At 41.4% G+C, this 21,312-nt stretch overlaps 1 protein-coding gene across 1 annotated transcript in view; it reads right to left on the bottom strand.

Annotated features, from left to right (window-relative positions):
* The window catches only part of LOC139720718 (bone morphogenetic protein receptor type-1B-like), a 90,617-nt gene that overhangs the window by 12,216 nt on the left and 57,089 nt on the right, over positions 1-21,312 (bottom strand). Inside the window, exons 3-4 of the mRNA XM_071632073.1 lie at positions 1,063-1,229; positions 349-463 (exon numbers count right to left, since the gene is read on the bottom strand). Of these exons, the coding sequence (XP_071488174.1) occupies positions 349-463; positions 1,063-1,229 (282 nt within the window). The remainder of the gene's footprint in view (positions 1-348; positions 464-1,062; positions 1,230-21,312) is intronic.

Genomic DNA, 21,312 nt, shown 5'->3' on the forward strand with positions numbered 1-21,312 from the left:
CATGGCTAAATTCATAACCTGTCCTTAAATTGGGAACACATTTGTAGAAGAAAACAGTTGGCACTGCAAATTAGGCATCATTTATCTTTTTAGTTATTGAGCAGATCTTATGAAATTTACCCAGTTTCATCTAGTGTGCATCCGGTGTAGGATAGGCAGTAAAATTTAGTAGAGTTGCAAATTCAATGACAAGGTGATAATTTCTGCATCAAAGTTACCCCAAGATTTACCGGGTCATATTACCAGGACCAAGTTCCTTGAGGTATCTATCTGAAGCATCTAATTGACGCCTCTTTTAGTGATGCGATGTGGGTACGTGGTACGTAACCACGGCAACGCGATACTCACCTCAGGTAGAAGAATGTGAGAGCCAGGATGAACGCTGCCACGCAGAACGTGACCGAGATGAGAAGGGCTATTTGGTGGACGGTGGTGTTATAGGTGCCGTCGACATCCGGCAGTTCTGTGAGGAAATGACGAAAAAAGAGGGAATCGGACAGGGTGACTGACCATGTGTCTGGCTCATACTGTCCGACTGTCACAAGGTAACCTGATGGGATACCATTAGCAAATGAGGGAAGCTCAACGAAACATATATCTCTGGGAAGGCTCCACATAACAGCACAGGAAAAACATTGAAATCTAAGATAGATACTGACACTACAGGAGAGAGCATGTACTTTATAACAAATATTTTGTCAGCACATACAGATTTCTACTGAGCCAGCATGAGGGACAACAACACTATGTACCTATACTTAATTCTCTAGCTGACTAGACACAAGGGCATGATCACAAATAATTCTGCTACTATTTACTTCATACATGTATCTGGAGAAGTCTTGAAAAAGCTACACACACAATTGACATTCAAATCATTTTTGGCTATCTATGATTGTGCACTAGCAAAAGTTGGGTTCGGGCATGCTCTATGCACACACGGGCCCGACACAAAATCGTCACCATATTTCCAGAATCAATTCAGGATACCATACTTTGGCCAACTTTGATTGGTTAAGAAGGGAGGGGGGCATGGCAAATGTAGATATGAGGCACCCTCACCTGTTGTTGTTGAGGTAGTTGTAGGGGGTAGGGTAGGGTTTAGCTTCAGGTTGCAGTTGGGCTCGTCGTTACAGCAGTAGACGGTGCGGGATATTAGGTGATTGCTCAGCTGACCCTTACACTGCAGCAGTCCCCCTTCTTCCTCTGGTGCCAGGCAACCATAGGATCTATGGAGCGAGTGATGGGAGAAGAAAGAGAAGAAGACGAGGGAGATAAATAATAGGCATTCGAGAATAGAGAGCATGGCAAGTGAGAATGTCGAGGCAAGGATTTGTACGAAGTGTTGCAGCTGCCCCCATCCCAAGCCCTTCATTGACCGGTACTCTGTTGGAAGAAGCATGTTGAATGGTTTTTACAGAAGAGTGCAGTTCCATCAGGGGCCTGACCAGTGTCATGATCTTTCTAGATGTGATGTAAACATGATGCCTTTCCTCTTGGAGTATTCTCAGAAACAACGATTTGGCAAGTCTACTCATACACATAGGGAGTTTGTCATCACATATATATACACACTGTTCCACGTAAAATCTTTTCAGGTTTTGTGCGTACCACTGTATTATCAAAGCCAGTGTCAGCTACCAAGTAGTGAATAGAATTTGAACATTAACACATAAGGCACTTGAAGAAGGTATTCAATATTTCATGACATACAATGTGGTCTCATGTTGTGTGGAAACGTGGAGAAAGCCACATGTTGTTGAGAATCACTGCCCCAGACCACATGTGACACAAGTAGAGAAAGTGAACGGGGGAAACACCTCCTACATCAGTATGCATTGAGTTGCCTCTACATGTGATTATTAGATCACGACAAAGGAAGTTGTTCAATTCTGGATAGTGAGTTAGACAACAGATGCTTTCATCACTGACCAGGGTCTATCTAAGCATGTTGCTACGCAGTCGTGGTCCTAGGACACTAGAGTGACCAAATCACACCAGCAAAAGATGGTCGACCAATCAAACTTCTGTCAGTGACTGGGGTCTATCAATTCATGCTGCTGCTATTCAGTATTGCTTCTGCAACATTCAGCCAATCTTGTGAGAGATATGTGATCATACCAGCACAAGGGGGTTTACCTATAGATTTGATTTCATGTCTACCACCTGGCCAACAGCCTGCTCTGCACCTAGTCCCATCCCTTGAAAACAATGCTGGTTGTTTTACCGTGGAGAAGAATAGGCATTAGAATCATGTGTTTGTGTATTATGTGTGTTTGTGTGTGTGTGTGAGTGAGTGTGAGCATATTGTGTTAATCTATTTCCCATTCATCATGGGGCAGAGAATGAGTTGTTCTGGGTATGAGGACAAAAGGACCAGGTTTCTGGTCGGCTGCAGTCGAATGTGAGCTCAATCAATGCATCTCCCCCTCCCCTCCCCTGCTCTCTCCCCCCCCCCCCCCCCCCCCCCACCAACATCCATCCCTGCAAGATGAGATCCCGAGAAACCTGGAGATATTTATGAACCCAGCTATCCTGTTTTTCTAACATGACAGGTCAAATGATCAGCGCTCCCTCTTGAATTTCGTTTCCATATCTTTGGCAGGATGACGGATGAGTTCAATGCACGCCCCTGTGCAAGAGTCTGTGGCCACAAGCAGTCATGTTGGTCATGTTCTTCCAGAACTCTTTTTTCTTTTTTTTCTTTTTTTGGTCTCTGCACATTAAAGGAGAATTCCATCCTAGTATTGTGTTGCTTTGCATGAAAAAAAAAAATCAGAAAAGTAGATCAGTGAAAACTTGGTCCAAAAATGAAACACACACAAAAAAGTCATGGACTAAATAAAGTTTACAGAGTAATGACAAAGTGGCAACTCTGGGCGACACAGATGTTGAGCAGCTCGCCATTCCGTTTGTACACAAAAAGTCACAAATTTTCATTTTTCTCACAAGAGAAATCTTCTTCAGATCTGTTCTTGGTAACTAAAAGCAATATCTTTTTGCATGTCCTCCTCAATGGATAAGTTACGTCTGTGTCAAAATATTTGGGAAAACTGAAAATTAGTGAAATTTTGCGTACAACACAAAAGGCTGGGTGGGTCGGGGATGGGTGGGGTTCAGGGGAAGGGAGTACTAGTATCGCTCTCTTGCCATCGGGAGTCTCGATTTTAATAGCTAATGGGGACAGTTACCTGTGCAATGCATTGCAGCCTATGCAACTAGTGGTCCAAACTTTAAAGAGACGGGTTAACAGCTTTCATACACTGCAAGGCGGCAGAGGAGACACTGGAGAACATATCAATGGCAAACACACACACACATACACATACACATACACATACATCCTATATATACGCATAAAATCATGCTACCTTTACTACACCTCCATTTGGGTTTGACCTTCAATGTGAGCACCGGTTGTTGACAGTAATTGCTACAACAATGATACATGTATTCCAATTCAGGAGGAGGGCTTGGAAAAAATACATGTATTGCCATCAGTGCTTTAAAATGTATCAGTTCACCCCCACTCCCTCCCCCCCCCCCCAAAAAAAAAAAAAAAAGAAAAAAGAAAAAGAAAAAAAGAGCAACACATAGGGCCTACTTCCTGATCTTCGTTCCACATTGGCTAGGTTCCCAGTAGTAGCTTGTTATCTGAGCATTCCTTTCCACACTTTTGGAACAACTACTTCCGGGGAAAACAATTTATGAGACAATTTTCCTGGCAAGTCATATAGTAATCAAGGACAGGTCTTCTGATTTGCATTCTGTCTACACAAGATGACATTTTCTTGGCAGCGCTTCTATTGCGCTTCACTTGTTTACAAATAGCCCCGAGTGTAATGCACTTTATTCAATAATCTCAGCACAACTGCTATAGGAGATACTGTAGCAACAAATGGCTCAACCCTGAATGAAAGTGAAAGGGGAAAAAAGAAAAAAAAAAGAAGCAAAGGAAGAAGTTTCCTTCATTTCATTTGTATCAGGACAATAAACATACAAAGCAAAGAATGGGCGAAGGGCATCTTCCACACAATTCCCCCCCCCCCCCCCCCTCCTCGTGCCAGAGGCTTGTTATTATATCTGTGCATGCAGTGTCACGGAGCCCATATTGTTCTAAGCCGTGCAAAATATCTCCTCCCCTGCAAGTGTACACAGTATGCCTGCATTTATGTGCATACCGTCGGGCAGCAACCCTCCCCCCAAGACTGCCACCCTCGTCTCTAGCTAGCTCTGCACTCTATTTCGGGAAAAGATGGCGGATGCCTTGCTCTATAGCTATGCATAGATCACGGCAACACAAACATTCCTGTCACAGACGATCCAGTCACGTTCATTAACTCTGCCCGCAACCATACCTTTCTGCAGAGGGGTTGAATGTCCGACACCGTTCTTGTCATACTATCGATATTCTTGCACTTCTATATAAATCATCCGTTGTCCCAATCCGGCCACATGCAACATCCTACTGTCACACACTCGCAGAAAAGAGTTTCAGTACATTCATCCCTTTCTTTCTTTCTGAGCAAAGACATCTGCAGATGTCTTCGCTAGTTGACTTGAATCACAGGAGTGTTATAAAAGGCATACACATCTCGATCTCACACGTACATGATTGCTGTTTTTAAAAGCCCACAAACAAATTACGGGTAAAGGAAACTTTGAAAGCCCTGAAAACAAATGGACAAGGACTTCAGAATAATTATCTGTTGCTCCAACTTTGCATAACTACATGTGTACCTGTAATTGCTTCAGTGTACAGATGATCTAAAACATTCTACAAGTGAAATAAGGTGCTGATCACACAAGTATCTGAAGGCCAGGTTTGCCACACACAGAAATGTATATTATAGGACCTACATGTTTATCCCTCACCCATATATGGATACAGGCATATGCACATTTATATCCAGTATTCATATATAGGCCTAAACACACATACACACAATCACATACACTCACACACATAAACACACAAACAGACAAATGCTGAACCACATATAGATAACACCATTCTATCCTAACCCATCATTTCTTTGATCATCTTCCCATCTCATTCTTCCTGGGCTGTGTGAGTGGTTTGGGTTCAACGTCCCCTGTCTCTGACTTCCTCCATAGTAAAAAAAAAAAAAAACAAAAAAAAACCCCGTCTGTGACAGAGAGTAGCACTCACTCAATGACAAGTCTAGGGACGCTCGCCTACATCTAAATGAGCCTTAATCCCTGCCTCCCTCCTCCTCTGCCTGGTGGTTTCCGAGGTGACAGATATTTGTGCCGATGAATACTTGATGGCTACCAACCAATGTGCAGGGAAATTGGAGGAGAGGCTCGTACGGATTTTTGTGAAGTGGGAATAAAAAAAAAAAAAAATGATCAAAATACCTCGCAGCACAATAAACCAACACCTGCCTTACTCCTAATGACAATAAGTGAAAAGATAAAAGTGGATGTTGCTGGATCCTTGGCACAACCTCCAAAACTCGAGCATGTATATTTCTTTAAGGCATGCTGTAACGAGGGAAAGGGCCAGCTGCTACAGGGCCTTACAATGATCGCATGGGAAGACTTGAGATGCACACGTTCAGTGAGTTTCGGATGCACACAGTATAGCCATGAGAAAACATTTTCTGCACAGAATCCCAATCTCATTCTGCCCCGTATTTATTTCATTTATGGACTGCAGAAAAGGTCAACATCAATGTCTCTTCATTGTGATGACAATCAACTCAAAGAATGCGAGACTATCCCTCTTCTACTCACTTTAATATTCCTTTCATCCAGCCCCACCCCCCTCCCCCACTCTCCCCTCCCTACACATACAATACACATACCCTCACACAAACAGAAACACACACATAACACATGTTGTGCATGCTCAGACACACACCTACATATTTACAAGTTTGTACACAAACCATGTGAAAGCCCCTGCAGTCAGCTGATAATGCCAGCTTACCTTGACTGCCCCTTTGGGGTCAAGGACACTACGATGGACCTAGTGGGTGGAAAGGGCTCAGGGCATATTGAAGCTGATGTACTGGGGCGATCCTCACGCATGAATTGCAATCCACCCGCCTGCCCCAATGGACAAGATTTCGCCAGTGAGAGAGTGGATAGATGCATTTTGTTGCTATCTGTATTACTGCTACAAAGGCGAACAGATGAAGAACTGATTATCATTGCTGTACTTGAATTTTGACCAGCCAGATTAGCCTGCTGCCTGGAAGTACAGTTTTATTGTCTTTCAGCCTACAGAAAACAGTATACCAAGCATATACAAATATGTGCTGTAAAACATGATATATTCGCGGCATGAATTTTTCGCGAATTGGAGCCAACGGCCTTTTTTGCGGCATGAAATTTTCGCGAACTGCCACTGACATTCAATGCATACAGTGTAGACAAAAACTTTCGCGTGCATTTTAATTTCGCGAATCTTGGCGCTCGCGAAATTCGGGAATTAAAATGCACGCAAAAATTCCTCATTTTACAGTAACTCATCGAAGAATTATTGCTGCTTTATGTGCTATCTTATTATTTTGTTGTTGTTTACAGTTCAAAAGCATCTCTTATTTTCTTTTTCTTTTTTTGAACACGAGGGAACTGAGCAATACATCCAATGCTTTTTCGAAGATTAGGGAGCAAGCATATTGCTGTATGTGTGATGTGAGCATGCAAAAAAAAAAATGGTTAATTTCAATACACTTTTCATGCTTATTAAACACAATGCCTCTAATATGAATTGTGTGCATATCTTTACTACTACAGGCACCTTTCTTTAAAAGTTGGAATATTTCTCAAGTTACCCAACCTGGCATGCTGAGAAATATTAGGTGGCCTATCTCTGCATGATATTCGGTTGCGAGTAGCCCATCCTTGCAGAGGGTCTAAAAAAAAACCTTGGAGGAGCAGAAGATGATGGTGGGGGCGGAGGGAAGAGGGTAGGAGGACATGGTTGGTGTGTGTGTGGGGGGGGGGGGGGGGGGAGGGGGAGGAGGGGAGCTAGGAGATGGAAGATGAATTATTCCTCGTTCCGGTGGCAACCAAGCGCACACACGTCATGTCTTATTGATGTGTGAGGGTGAAGACCCAGCACCACCCTTGGTTGGTGAGATGTTTATTTGGATACTTGCAGACAGTCAGTCAGACAATTACATTTGTCAGGGACGGGCCCTGCCACGGCGGTATGTTTATGGCGCATAGCGGATATGTTACCATGCAGCAGGAGAGTACAGCACTTCAGCAGGGTTCTTCTTTCTAAGGTTCGGCTGCTTGTAGAGCACAGAAACTGGTAGTCACTCTGCCATCAAGTGGCTGGTGTAAGAGGAAGGTCCGGTAATGCAGACACCTGAAATCATTAAGAGCTCACCGTATCCATAAACCATCAAGTACCATTGACCTTCTTATGGTCACCATATACTCTGATGTGACTGGAGTTATTATTTTGCTGGGGGGGGGGGGGGGGGGGCACCGCCTATATTATTATGTTCCACAATCACAATCACTAAAATATGATAGCTGCAACACTATCCTTTCAACTTCATCACATTGAATGGTTCCTTTTTTGTCACTGCACTACTATTTCACACACTGTTCAAGTGTTGCAATCAATACCTAAATCTGCTGACTAAATTTGCTGATTGGACTATCATACTACTACCATTATAAAGAAAATGCTGGTAAAATCTCCAAGTGATAAGTATGCATAGCAACAATCAATTCATAATACAAAGAAAAAATGTCTACCATCTCTAGAACTACTTGTCATTTATCAAGGCGTGATTATTTTATATCTTTCCTAACTCAGTGCACACTACCTTCTTCTGTGACATATTTTCAGAGATGGTAATGTCTCTAGTGATGCATGGTCTCTTATTCACGTACAGCAGATAAGACTAGGGAAAAATTGCGCTCCTTGCATCCTCGATACTTGGAACTTTGGTAGCTATTGGGGACAATTTGATGCCTTTATAATATCTTGCCTAGCAACTCGGGAGAGGCCCTGAATTTCTCTGATGTCGACATTACCTTATTATGTAAGTGACGTTGTCATTTGGCAGTTTAGCATTGACTTCAACCATTACAAAGTTTTTTGCATGTTACATTTGACATTGGGCCTACAATGTCTTAATACTTACATGGCACTTTTGGAATGGGTTAAACTGAAGGAATGGGTAAAATCTCACGTAAACAACATCTATAAATCTGTACACTACTGACCTTCAATCTAAGGATTGTAATCCTCTGAAAGAATATCACTATGGTCTTTGAAATGATTCTGCTAGTTAATTAAACTCATTTAACCTCAGAAACACAAGGTTGTTGCTGTTATTTATTTATTCATGTTTTAAAGACTCAATATAAGGACTATCAGTTTAGGAAGTCAGCTTTTATAACTGCACTTTTTCTTACTTCTTGAGCACAGCAATGACCTGCCTTTGGTGACTAGCATCATTCACAGCCCTCTCCCCCCGAGACTTGATTCTAGACCTTCTGACGGGAGTAACTTTGAATACTGGATCTTTCACTTTTCCCCTGGGGGTCAATGGCCTTGAAATAATTAGACATGACCTTTCACTGAGGACAAGGCTCAGTTGGACTGGTGGGACGCCCGCTGCTGAGCCGACTGGACACTGAGTAAATATGACCCCTGTTACCACTGGTCAACCGTGATACTTGTACATTCCTACGCATGCCGACTGCATACATCTAATTGACCAGCACAATTAAGTGCTTGCCTGATTAGAGTGGACCCAGGTCTGCCAAAGACTGTACACACTACTCCCTTCTGAACTGGATGCAGTGTATGGACATTGGGTGGACGTGATCTTACTATTCCTTACTGGAAGGATGGCCACTTGCTGTGGAATTAAATACACTGTGTTGTGTTCTCATTTGAGAGACATGCGGAGAAATATATTGTAGCAACTGAACAAAATCCTACAGCCATTTGCCTACTACATGTATTGTACAGCAAATGCCGCACCAGTTGATCTAAACTAAAAAGAAAGATGAGATGCAATACCTAGTCACATGTACATGTAAGACCAGAAGCTACAAATTATGCAACCGATGTGACTTTATAGTGTTACAACTGCCCGCCAAATACAATCTATACATGTGACTTATTGAAACTACATATCTAGAATGTCATACATGAGATATATTCTGAGTGTGAAGACCAAGCTCAGTGTTTGGAAATACCCAGATATGCAACAAATATTGAGTAATTACATGAAAGAAGCCAGATAGTTTTTAGGCACAACATTTGATGCAAAAATAACACTTTTTGACAACAGAATTAGGTGTTTAATTCATGACTGACGGATACGTTGCAGCAGTAGTCGGTCATCAGTAGAGCTTGATAATAAGATGCAAAATCACTTGGACATGAATACAGAGTCATCAAGACGGCAGGGTATGTTTTGATTTCTTTGATGAAAACAGTCAATAATCCTGTCTTAACACAACAAATTCATGCTTGACATCTAGGTAAAACCTTCATTTAAATCATCCAGGATAGAGCTTGCCCAATATAGAACTGTTCCATGGAGTGTCTTACAGGCATTAACAAACCAAAGAAAGTGAATAACATATATAGACATAAATTACAGAGAGAGAAAGAGATAGAGAAAAAAAAACTTTGAAATTTTTCCATCAATTCCATAAAAAAAATTAAAAGCTGTGAAATGTATTTCATATGAAGTAGGAAAGAGCTTCAAACTGAACCCGTATCTGGCATCCACAAATGAGAGACTTTTTGGCCCTGGTCCCAGTGGCGCCTTTGCTCTACTTTTCAGCACTTCACTGGTTTCGAAGAAGCAAATATTCCGCGCTCGGAGAGAAGGGCCAGCCGGGAAGCTGCTCCCGCAAAAAAAGTTTGGATGCGGAACCCTAAAATGTTCCTCCACCGGCTGTCAGATCGAACTCGAGCAATTTTCCCGGCTTGCCAAGCGTGAATTTGGTCGATGACTAATTCCTGAGTGCCGCGGCTCGATTTTCGCGGTGAGAAAGCAGAGAAGTGCAGTGACTGGCTGCCAGGACATGTGTGTAAATTCCAGGAGATGCTAATTTTCTCCCTTATTTTTTTTTTCGTTTGCCTCACACTGTTCCTCCACCGCCTCATTCTTTCTTTCTTCGCTCCTTTTACTTTCTTCTGTTGTCGTGGAGACGAGAATAGTATGTAGCTGCAAAAGTACAATTACCCGGAGTGTCACTGTGGCAGGCAAGGCTTAGCATAAGTAGGTCATGGGATTGCTACAAATGTACCTCTGAAGAAGCCCAACAAGGATTGGCTCACACCATTTTGTACTATACCACTCTTAATCATTTAAAATTCACCATGTCATGGATGTGGTAATCATGTGAGCACCATAGTACTACACTATCCACATCAATGCAAATCAGTCAACTTAAACAATTATCTAGCAACTATTCAAATTCATGAAATTCATGTTAATCAGTTGCAATATCTACCAACTGTTACATAGAGGCCTACACATATAACGATATCAAATGTCACGGAAAGATTTGCTCAGAAAATGCAAATGCCCTACATTTCTAGTACAATACAAGCATAAAAACAGTACATTATGTACACATGCATGCTTTGCCGTTTCCCCGTGGCACTATGAACATTTCCTGTTCTAACATGGCGATACCGTCGTTCCTATTTATATGTCAGGTACGATTCTTTCCACAGGCTTCCATCCGACACAGAGATGATGGAAAACTTGTCTCTGTTTGCATGACACTAGCACCGGGATGCCTGCCAGTGTCAGACAGAGCAGAGCATCCCGGGCCTACCGGGGACCGCTTGCTACCAGAGACAGAGAGAGAGAGAAAGAGTAAAAAAAGAAAAAAAAATACATAATGAGAAATTCCACTCAAAATGTTGGCGATCACATTACTTTTCGCCCAACAGCAAGAGCATTAAAAGGAGAGCAGGCAAGGCAAAAGACGGGCTCTTCATTCTCCGTTGTTCATTCATCATGACTGCAAGCATGCCGGGGAGCATCCCCTGGGGGGGCTGGGTGGTAGAATTGAGATTTCAAGCTGCCTAGGCGCCTCGCCCCAGCAGCTGAGCGCTTAAAGGAGAGCTCTCGCCCTCTCTCCGCCCCGTCACGGGCGGAAGTGTGACCCGGTAGCCGTGGCTTGGGAGGTGCAGCTGCTCTCGATTAGAATGACCCTGATTGCTCGGGAAACACCCTGTGAAGGTAAATTCTCTTCGCAGCGTGTTGAATCTATCTCACAAGCTCCGATGCTACACCACAGCATCAGAGAGATGCTTGCCCTATACCAGTAACCACACCCACCTGGCCCCGCCCATTCATGAACTTATTGATCATTGACAGTCAGGAGCCAATGCAATCTGTATCAGTTGGGAAATTAATTCTCTGCAGGCAATAAGCACCTGCATATCATCTTGGAAATCAGATTGCTCACCTTTTACCTCTTATGACGGGTTCTATCTCTGCCTGGGTCTTAAATGTCTGCAACATCTATTCTTTCACAATCCACACAGTCTTCTGCCATGAGCATGTACATCATTGTACATCCTTATCATGCTGGTTGTGAAAACACTCCTAGTCGATTCCCCGTAGTCATATAATTGCATATTGCTCTTCAATACTTCACAACAACACCATTTGCGTAGGTGACTGAAGGACTATTAAAAAGAAAAAAAGTTTGAAATGTTAAACAGATCACTGAAATTGGACTCATTGATAAAGAAGTGTGTAACTTTCATTATGTGACTCTCTCTCTTAATCATGCAACATGGCATTCAGTGGAGAGCTTCCATTCAAAATGGTTGTTTCAGGCACATGTCTGTTACGACTGTACACCTACACTCCTTCATATGTGTTTTTGTGTCTGAATCATTAGTGTATCTTACATTGTATTTCATATTATCTTCAGACGTACATTCTCTTCTCGACTCGGCTCTGACTAATACACTAGGTTATCAAACAGGTCATTAAACATCCTTTCGGGCATCCGTTCCTACAGATATGATAGAAAACCATGCCCTTTTCATGCCCATGATAGAAATCAAATTCAATGCAATGTCGCAGTCATGTGACATAGATGGACTACAAAAGACTTCATGATGTATCTTATTGTATAATATGCCATTATTCTGTTTGTCCTATGTTTCAAGAAACTTGAATTTTGCCTGAGATTTTTTGTTGATCTCTTATATCTATTTCATTGATTTTCATTCCCATATTTATATTCTTCATGGGGTAAGGTTTCCCTTCACTTCACTCGGCATTTGCATGATGAAGGCTGGCTATGGATACGCCTGGTTAAACACTGCACGGCAAGTGGCACGGCGCAATTTCCATCAATATCCTTCGAATGAAACCTAATCCGGCAGAATGCCTCTTTAATCTAGGAGTTCCATATGAAATATGTACACAGTCTCAAATTTCAGCCTCAGCCCCAGCACTGTGTTGGCTTTCGTGAGGGCACACCTGAGCTCACGATTATTTCTGCGGCAAACCTCCCACCCCATCCCCTACCCCCCCCCTTTCCTTTTTCCTCCGAGTCTTACTATTGGCAGCTAGAGAAAGACATTCACTCAAATAGAAGAGAGGGCAAATAGGAAACTGCACTGAATGAGAAACACTAGGAGCAACGGCAAACAGAAAAAAAAAATCACAGGAATGAATTAAGAGCATCTAGATGGGAAGGACCCGAGACCCTACTGTTTTCTAACAGTTAAATAAAGAGTTGAGTTGGGGGTGGGGATGGAGGAGGAGCAGAAAGGAAAGTAAAGGGGAGGGGGAAGGGGGGGGGGTTGGGCACAAGATATGATCCTGTGCTAGACATAGAATGGAGCATCCCGGCAACATTTCGAATCTCATCATCTATTTCTATCGGAAAAAAATCTGACAGCTACCTCAAGGCAGGGGGAAAATTGTGTCTTCGGTGATTTGTCTACCTCGCTGACAGCAGGAAAATCATGTCTGCTGTGATTCGTCTTTCTGTTTGGCCAAGCATGTTTCCTCAAATTCAATGGTCTGAAAATCTAGTACGAACACAAAAGAATGCGGAGCAAGGCGGGGTACATATATTGTCCCCGAGTATAAATTTCCATTCATTCAATTTCCATGTAAAAACCGAATTTTATTTTGGGCAGTGAGTTCCACATGATTTGTAAAAAGATCAGTTTATCTTTCGTCCCATGTGTTCAAATCTGTGCCTATCCTCTGTCAACGGACAATTGTACCACTTGACAACTATTTTCTTCTTCTTCATCTTCTGTTTTTTCTGTATACCTACCACAAACGTACATGTATGCACAAGGGTGGGGGCAGTCTTACACACCAAAAATAGTTTTCTACCATAATGCAATAATAACATGACACCCAAGAATATCTAGCTCAAACTCTGATGAGCAAAAGTAATTTGCCTTAAAGTCACATTTGCAGTGAGAAAAGAGATGATAAAGCACAGGCACAAAAGGGAAACATACTATACACACTTTAGTATACATGTACAGTCTTTGGACCGTAGTGGAGTTCGAGGTACACATATTCAAGCCGCTGCTACGTACAAGGTCGAATTCATGCAGCTAGAAGGCTAAAACTAATAATCACTAAACATTATGTGCTATAACCCTGAACCTGCCATTTATGGCATTGTTGTTTTCCACCGAGATAAATTGCTTCTGACAAAACAAGGAAAGAACATAATCATCGTTATTGGAATGTTTACCTAAACTAACAGGCAAGAATGGCCACTTCCACTGGTGATTAAATACAGTATATCATATCCACATTTGACGGAGACCCCACTACATGTACACACAAAACAACATTTCAACTGAGCTTTGAAAATACATGTACCTAGAGAACAAAGCAAGGATATACACTTGTAGTCCTCAAATTATTGTATGTCTTTCAATGAGGCTTTTGAAGCTCTATAATTCTTTGTGTGCCACATTTGCACGTCCAACTCAGTGGACAACTAATTGTCAACTTCACATATTTTGCTCAAATGCAGAATTCTGCACAAACCGTTAGATAACTTGCAATACACTAAAGTACATTGAAAGCGTCATAGCTACGGCCTTTTGTCATAACATTTCAATCACAGCAAAGCTTGTAATTTTTTTCTACAACTTTTGCTGTAGGCCTACTGCATTTCGAGTATAAATACCTCTCTTTCTCTCTTTAAAAAAAAAAATGTTACATAGCTTTGAAAAACAGGCTGTTTTCCAAAAGCGCTCATGCGTTGCACTCTCAATGTAAAGTGGGATACAAAGGGTTAAAGGAAATAAAATGTGTCAAGCACATGATCCATCTTGCAATAACTACAATGTACGTAGTCATATTTCACACATGTGACTTCCAAGTTTTTGTCACTTGCATACTGACCCACATCATTTAAGAGAACTAACAATTGTATCGATTGAATCAATATACCAGTGAGTTGAAATAATATTTTGTTTGAAGGAACTTCATTGTTTAGTCTGCTTCTTTCACTGCAAACAAACATCACATCAACAGTGGTCATAAATTGCCAGCACACAATATTCCAGCCTTTGCATCGAATGCCCGTAATTTATGGCTCAGGAGTAGGTCACGTTAGAATTATGGGCGTGAGTTATGACAGTAACAGTACACTTTTAACTGACGTTTTCAAATGTTGAGAAACACACAGGAAAATATATTGCAGAGGAGAAACAAAGGACTTTGCGTGCTCATTTCAAAACTGGGGGTGGCTGCTCTCAAAGAATGAATTTCAAATGTCACTCCTGTGGGAAGTGAAAAGCTAGCAAATGATAACCACATGCACATTGATGCGAGGATCGATAGCCCCATTTCGAAGCGGACAACCCCATTTCATTTTCGGTTCTTGGATGATGAAATCCCTCATGTTCTCGCAGGCAATGATGATAGGCACGGTAGTAAGGCATAATGACATTTCCGCGAGTGTACGTCATCCTATCCACCTACAGTTGTATACACTATCACGAAAAAAAAAAAAAAGTACAGCGAATATGAAGATACATCTGAAACTGCCTTTATGGCTTTCTTCATGACCATCTCCATGTAAAATGAGCCACTGGGGCTTGGGTTGTGGACATTAGTGCAACGACAGGCTTTAACTGTCAAGATGCCCCAATGTACAGATGTGCGAGTTCAAAAGTACAATCGAATTGCCATGGCATAGTTGCACTGACACTAATTGCGCATTTTCTGAGTTGAATGATTTACGACGCTTAATCATAGAACTGTGATGACACATCGATAATCAGTTCTGCTGTGCCCGATTTACTGACAATAAGTTCTATCTAAGACGTCAAATGTCATGTAAGCAGAGGACCAAGTTTTTCCCTGCAGCAAATCCTTCAACAAAAAAACTCCAAAAAACAGTTCTGCGCATGATGTTCTTGAATTAAGACCATAAAATATAGTTTACAGATTTGAAATAATTCAATTGTAAATGTATACTACATGTCAGGCATACAAGAGTATTATATACTATGCACTTCCTTTTTCACTTATAACTCTCTACAGTGCGCACTGTCATACCATGTTGAAATGAACCTTAAATGAAAGGTGTGGGAATTTTGAAGTTTTATACAACTTAATTTTCCATACAAGAATTCAGACAAAACTGAGGCTAAATGACAGGTGTACCTCTTGAAGTCTGTAGTGTAACAGTGATGACACAGACTACATAAAGTAAGTTACAACATTAACTGTGGGCATACAGCATGTGTACAGAGACTATGTACCATTAAGAATCTGAATGTGCATCACTCTTCTTGTTCAGAAATGTACCATTGTGTGTCTCTTGCCAAACAAAAGAGCTCCATAGGCTGGAAAAGTGAAGTAAAGGGGCCAATCTCACTGGAGGAACTGTCTCCGCAACATATCCACATTGGAGCCAGTGTAGATCACCGTGGGTCTCCGCAAAGCTGTGGAGATATCGCGGAGACTTTTGAGGACAAAATTAGTCTCTGTGACTTGGCCGCAAACTACAGAGATGTCACGGAGACATCTCTGCGACCAGCTGGAGACTGGAAAAAGTCTCCGAAAAAAATCGAACATGTTTGATTCTCTTGGAAAGTCAGGTGTTGGACTCTGATATGTCTATTACGCAGAAAGATGACAACAATGAAGTCGAACTTGTATCATTAGCAGCCAAGAAGTTACATGAGAAAGCAGAAGTGAGAGACAAGTCTAGGGCTTAAAGGACAAGTTCACCTTCATAGACATGTGTGTTGAGTGAATGCAGCAATATTAGTAGAACACATCAGCGAGAGTTTGAGCAAAATCGGACAATCCGTTCAAAAGTTATGAATTTTTTAAGTTTCTGCTCAGTCACGGTTGGATGAAAAGACTACTATAGCTTGTGATGTCACATGAGTACAACGATATAAAGAAAGAATAAAGAAAATTCAACATATTTCCATTTTTCTCGCATAACAAAAGAACACTCCACTTCTCTCTTTCAGAATGCAGGGGTAATAATACAGGTTGTATTACCCTTAACATACATCACAGTGAGGTCCACGAGGGGTTTTAGCATGTCGCTGCGACATGCTAAAATTTTTGCGCGACATCCTTCAAAACGTGCGACATTCTAAGCGCCATGCCAAAAAAACTGCGACATGCCAAAAGTAACTACACATGTAACTCGCAAATGACTTATAGGGTGCTCCTTGTTGAAAGGAGCAGCAGTTTACAAGCGCCAAAAGTTTATCCACAGTCACCGCACCGATCACGACACAACGCGGCTCAACAACAAGCTACAGTACTCGCACAACACCACATCACACACTTGCTCACTCACGTCTCACCTCCCTGCTCACATGTACATGCCATGGCATGGGATTGCGCTCTGATTCGGGATCCACACACACACTTATCAATTTGTGTGAAGTAACCACCTAGCCGGTGCAGCGGCACAGACAGCCGCCTGTATGCATGTGAGAGGGAGAGAGAGGACGGAAAGAGAGGGTCGGAGGCTGAGGAAGGCTGACACGTGCTCGCTTGTTGTCACGCTTGTTGTCGGGTTACGCAAAAACAAACGATATGAAATGCACGCCCCTCCGCCAAAGGTTGTATATATATATTTAAATATATATATATATATATATATATATATATATATATATATATATATATATATATATATATATATATATATATATATATATATATATTTTTTTTTTTTTTTTTTTGCTGCTTTGGTTTGTTTGTTCGTTTGTCTGCCTGTCTGTCTCTCTATTCGCAAAATAAGTCAAAAGTTGGGAACAGATTAGGATGAAATTTCAGGAACAGTTGGTTGGTAAAATGGCGCAAGGAACAGATGATTAAATTTTGGTAGTGAGAAGGATTTATGATACCACTGGAATTCACCGTCAGGATATCCAGGATTTTTTCTTAGACTTTGTTTCGTATATTTTAAAGGATTCGTATCAATTCTTTAGGAAGCTTGCCATCGGCAATAGCAATTACGCAAAATTAGATGCGTTCAAAGCATTGCCGCAGAGAGAAAATTACCTCCATCTTTCGTTCAAAAAAAAAATCAAAAACAAAAACGAACGATGGAGTAAGCAAATGCAAATTGTTTAATCTTTTTTTTTTTTTTTTTGGTAGATTCAGCGGGTTATTTTTTTTATTCTAAAAAGCCATGCGTTCCATTTGAACTTTTGTAAGTTAGATTTTACTCGAGCGCCGAAGTTGAATTTATCCCAAGGATCTCGTCGCAATACCGAGTAATGTGTATTTATTTTCGCGTAGCTTTCGGTGCTGCAAAATTTTGCTAGGGCCTAAGCTTTCTCCTAAACTTATTTCTGTCGTTTCTCACATCTCGTTTGGTACGATTTCTTCCATTTTATATCACTTTATCCGTTCCCTTTATACTTTGAAGTATTTAAACGTAATTCTCTCAAGTGTCTCGCACTGTTATTTTTGTAACGGCGATTTCTCCGCTTCGCTGCAATACTTTTTCGAATCGAAGCGACGGAGCTCGAAGTTTGATCCCAGCAGCCGCTTCGATGCGCTGTTTGTTGTATTTTCTAAATCAAAATGTTTGCGTTGTTGGGAGGTGTTGATACTTTGTATTTGTTATTTATTTTCCTAGGTATTTATCTCGAGGAATTATGCGTGTTTCTTAATGTTGATAAGAAACGGCTAAAATGATCTTGAGTGATGTCTGATGGTGATGATGATAACTAATATGCTGGTGACTGGTGTAAAAAGACGGCTTCCTGTGGATGCTGAGCGTACGTGACGTTTGTTTATTTCCCTTTCCCTCTTACTCTTCTTTCCCCCTTACTCTTCTTTCCCCTCTCAAGAATGATTAAAAAAAAGAAATTACATACACCTCACAACAAAACGAGCCACGTGCTACAGCAACCTTCGTGAAGTTAAATCTAAATGTTCAATATCAGCAAAGAATAAGGGGAAAGCAGCACGAATGACAATAAATAAAAGCGAAGAGATCGTGTATGCAGCCTCTTCGGCTCGAAGAAACTTGACACCCCACCCCTCTCCCTTGTGGAAATTTCCACAAAAGCAGGTGCCACACCCAGGTGCATGCCAGACGAAAGAATGCGCGCACTGGAATAAACAGCGTGTTGATATCCTGGAAATATCGATCGAAGAACCAGCTCATTAGTTGAATTAAAGGAATCATTGCAAAGATATCATGATTCTATTTCTATATCCTTTCTTTTGGCGCATAGTAGGAAACATCGAACAGTCGATTATAGTGTATTTGATCGAATATCTAATGTTCCCTGAACAATAAAAAAAGGATTGATTATTCAGTCAATTAAAAATGCAATCACAGAAATACATGAATCAAAGGTCTCGTATGCCCAGACAAATTCACTACGAGTAGGTCCAATGAGATGCAGTCATCACCTGGTTAGACAGTAAAATACAACGTGTAATGACAATTCATTCCAGTTCACGCTCATCAAAACTGCTTATTACTTTTCAAAGTTTTGGCTATCAACATTCGTTCGTGGGTGTATTTTGTTTGTTTGTTTGTTTTGTGTGTTTTTCCCTCGTGAAAGGCGTAATGATTTCTTCGTATCGAACGTAAACTGCATGTTTACCGTAAACAAGCCATTCAGCTCAGCTCAGCTATGGCGCATTCGATCCATCGAACTTGCAGTAACCTCTTACAGGCAGGATCGAGCACATGGCGCATTCCTTTAAACTTGAAAGTGAAGCCACGTGTTTGCATCGGCGCTTCCACACACAGCGCGGCATTTTGCGATCATCGTTATAGCAGAATTTCTGATTCCAGTCAGGGGAAAAGGAATTGGAATACTTCGGAAAATACTGATATTTGAAATCCAATAAAATAAAAAAGCCTGAAAACAACGCATGATTATGTTTAGATAGTAAACAATAATTGGAAACACAGAACAGAGTTTTGCATCCGCTCACACAGAAGCTCTTTTGAGAAGATGAAAGCATTCCCCGTCCCCTGCTATCGAAGTGGAAGCTTCCATAATCAGCCCAGCAAGTTTTTGGAGGTACATGTTGTACATACTTGCACTTGTACACAACACATTCATTGCGAGAAAGCAATCAATCAACGCTGGCATCTTTATCGTGCTGGTGACCAGCTCGATGCTTCGGCATGTGTCATAACGTTATGTTTAGAGCCTGTAGGCCTCATAAGTCGACGAGTTTAATTCAAAATAGCAAAAAAAAAAAAAAAAAAAAAAAAAAAAAGGGAGATTGAGAAAATACGAATTCTGGTGGAAAAATACGAATTTTGGAGCTGCTGAGTACTAATTTGTGCTTCCAAAGGTTGGCAGCTCTGTACGTAGGAAATGTAATTTCTCTCTGACATAATGTACACCTTTCAAGAAAGAAAATTAAGTGAAATATTGATGAAAGGCTTATTGATAGAATTACCCAGATCTGAGTTTTTGTTAAATGTCATTCAAGTTTAACTAAACGTCTGTTTACCAGTAGGCTGCAAAAGTGCAGTTCTCACTTTTCTACACTCATCTCATCTACTTTGTGAGTACACAGTTATCTTGGCATTTCAATGTGAAACTGAAAGTAAATAATATTAAAAACAGTCAGTGTGCTGTACTGTAGTACAAGTTCAAGATGTCCTTGTCATTTATCATAGCATCCCCATTGAGGAGTATATCTATTTAAAATATATTCAAAAGGTCTTATGAGTAAGGAGTAGGACGATTAAAAATCTTATGTCATAATCAAACAACTAACATAATTTTTCAAATATTAATGATTTTTATCCTGGCATTGCAGAGTGATCATGGTGATCAAAGTGTTCAAAATAAGGCTAAGATAGCACCAGAGAGCATCTAGAACCCCAGAGCTTCCAGGGCCCTTAAGCGGGCCCTGGACCCCGGCCGCAAGGGACTTCGCGCTTCGCGCTCGTGATGTGCGCTTCGCGCACATACTTTCCCGCGCAAGATCACTTTTTCCCCCTGCAACATGCTAAAATTTCAAGTTGTGGACCACCCTGCATCAGTAGGAAGTCGAAGAAACATGTACTTTTGAAGTTTTGTGAAATTCTCTTTTTATTTTCCTTATATAGTTGTACACATGTGACATCATACACTGTAGTAGTCTTCTCTTCCAGCAATGACTGGGCAGATACTTAAAATATTCGTAACTTTTGAACGGATTGTCCAATTTTCCTCAAACTTTCACTGATGTGTTCTACTAATATTGCTGCATTCTCTCAATCCTTATGTATATGAAGGTGGACTTGTCCTTTAATATAACTGTTCTTAGCTCCTCTCTCCCTTTATCATAGATGCTCTCTCTTTCTCTTCTTCAGAGAAACATTATTTATATGTGCATGTACATTGACTTCCCTCTTCCTAGAGTTGGCCCAACTTTTAATATAGATTGGCAGAACCTAGAGATATTATTTGGGAACTGGAGGTGCTGCCCCAAGACCTGCCTCACTCCCGGATAATCTGCTGCCCCTGACGCCATCGTCTGAGACGTTCTCCCAACATTCCCGGGCCGAGACCTTGTTTTCGTTGGACAGCCTACAAGTTCGTAATAGGGACCACGGGGCCGAAGCGCTGAATGCCTCTTTAAGCACCCTTTGCTGGCAATCAAAATATCACACGCTTCAGTCCCCCTAAAATCCAACCCCCTCTCTCCCATCTCCACCCCTCGCAGACTTTGCGTGTCTACGTGCCTCCCCAAAGATCTGCAGGGCACCGGCCATGAAATACCAGGCACAGCTCATCCTTCTTCCAATTTCGAATTGAGGTGGACGAGCTTTCCCCCTGCTGTCTTTGAGGATCACAAACACAACAAAGGAAATCTT

The sequence above is a fragment of the Diadema antillarum genome, unplaced genomic scaffold (genome assembly GCF_040938485.1).
Source record: "Diadema antillarum isolate AM-2024a unplaced genomic scaffold, OU_Dant_1.0 scf00000132, whole genome shotgun sequence".
Classification (NCBI taxonomy): Eukaryota; Metazoa; Echinodermata; class Echinoidea; order Diadematoida; family Diadematidae; genus Diadema; species Diadema antillarum.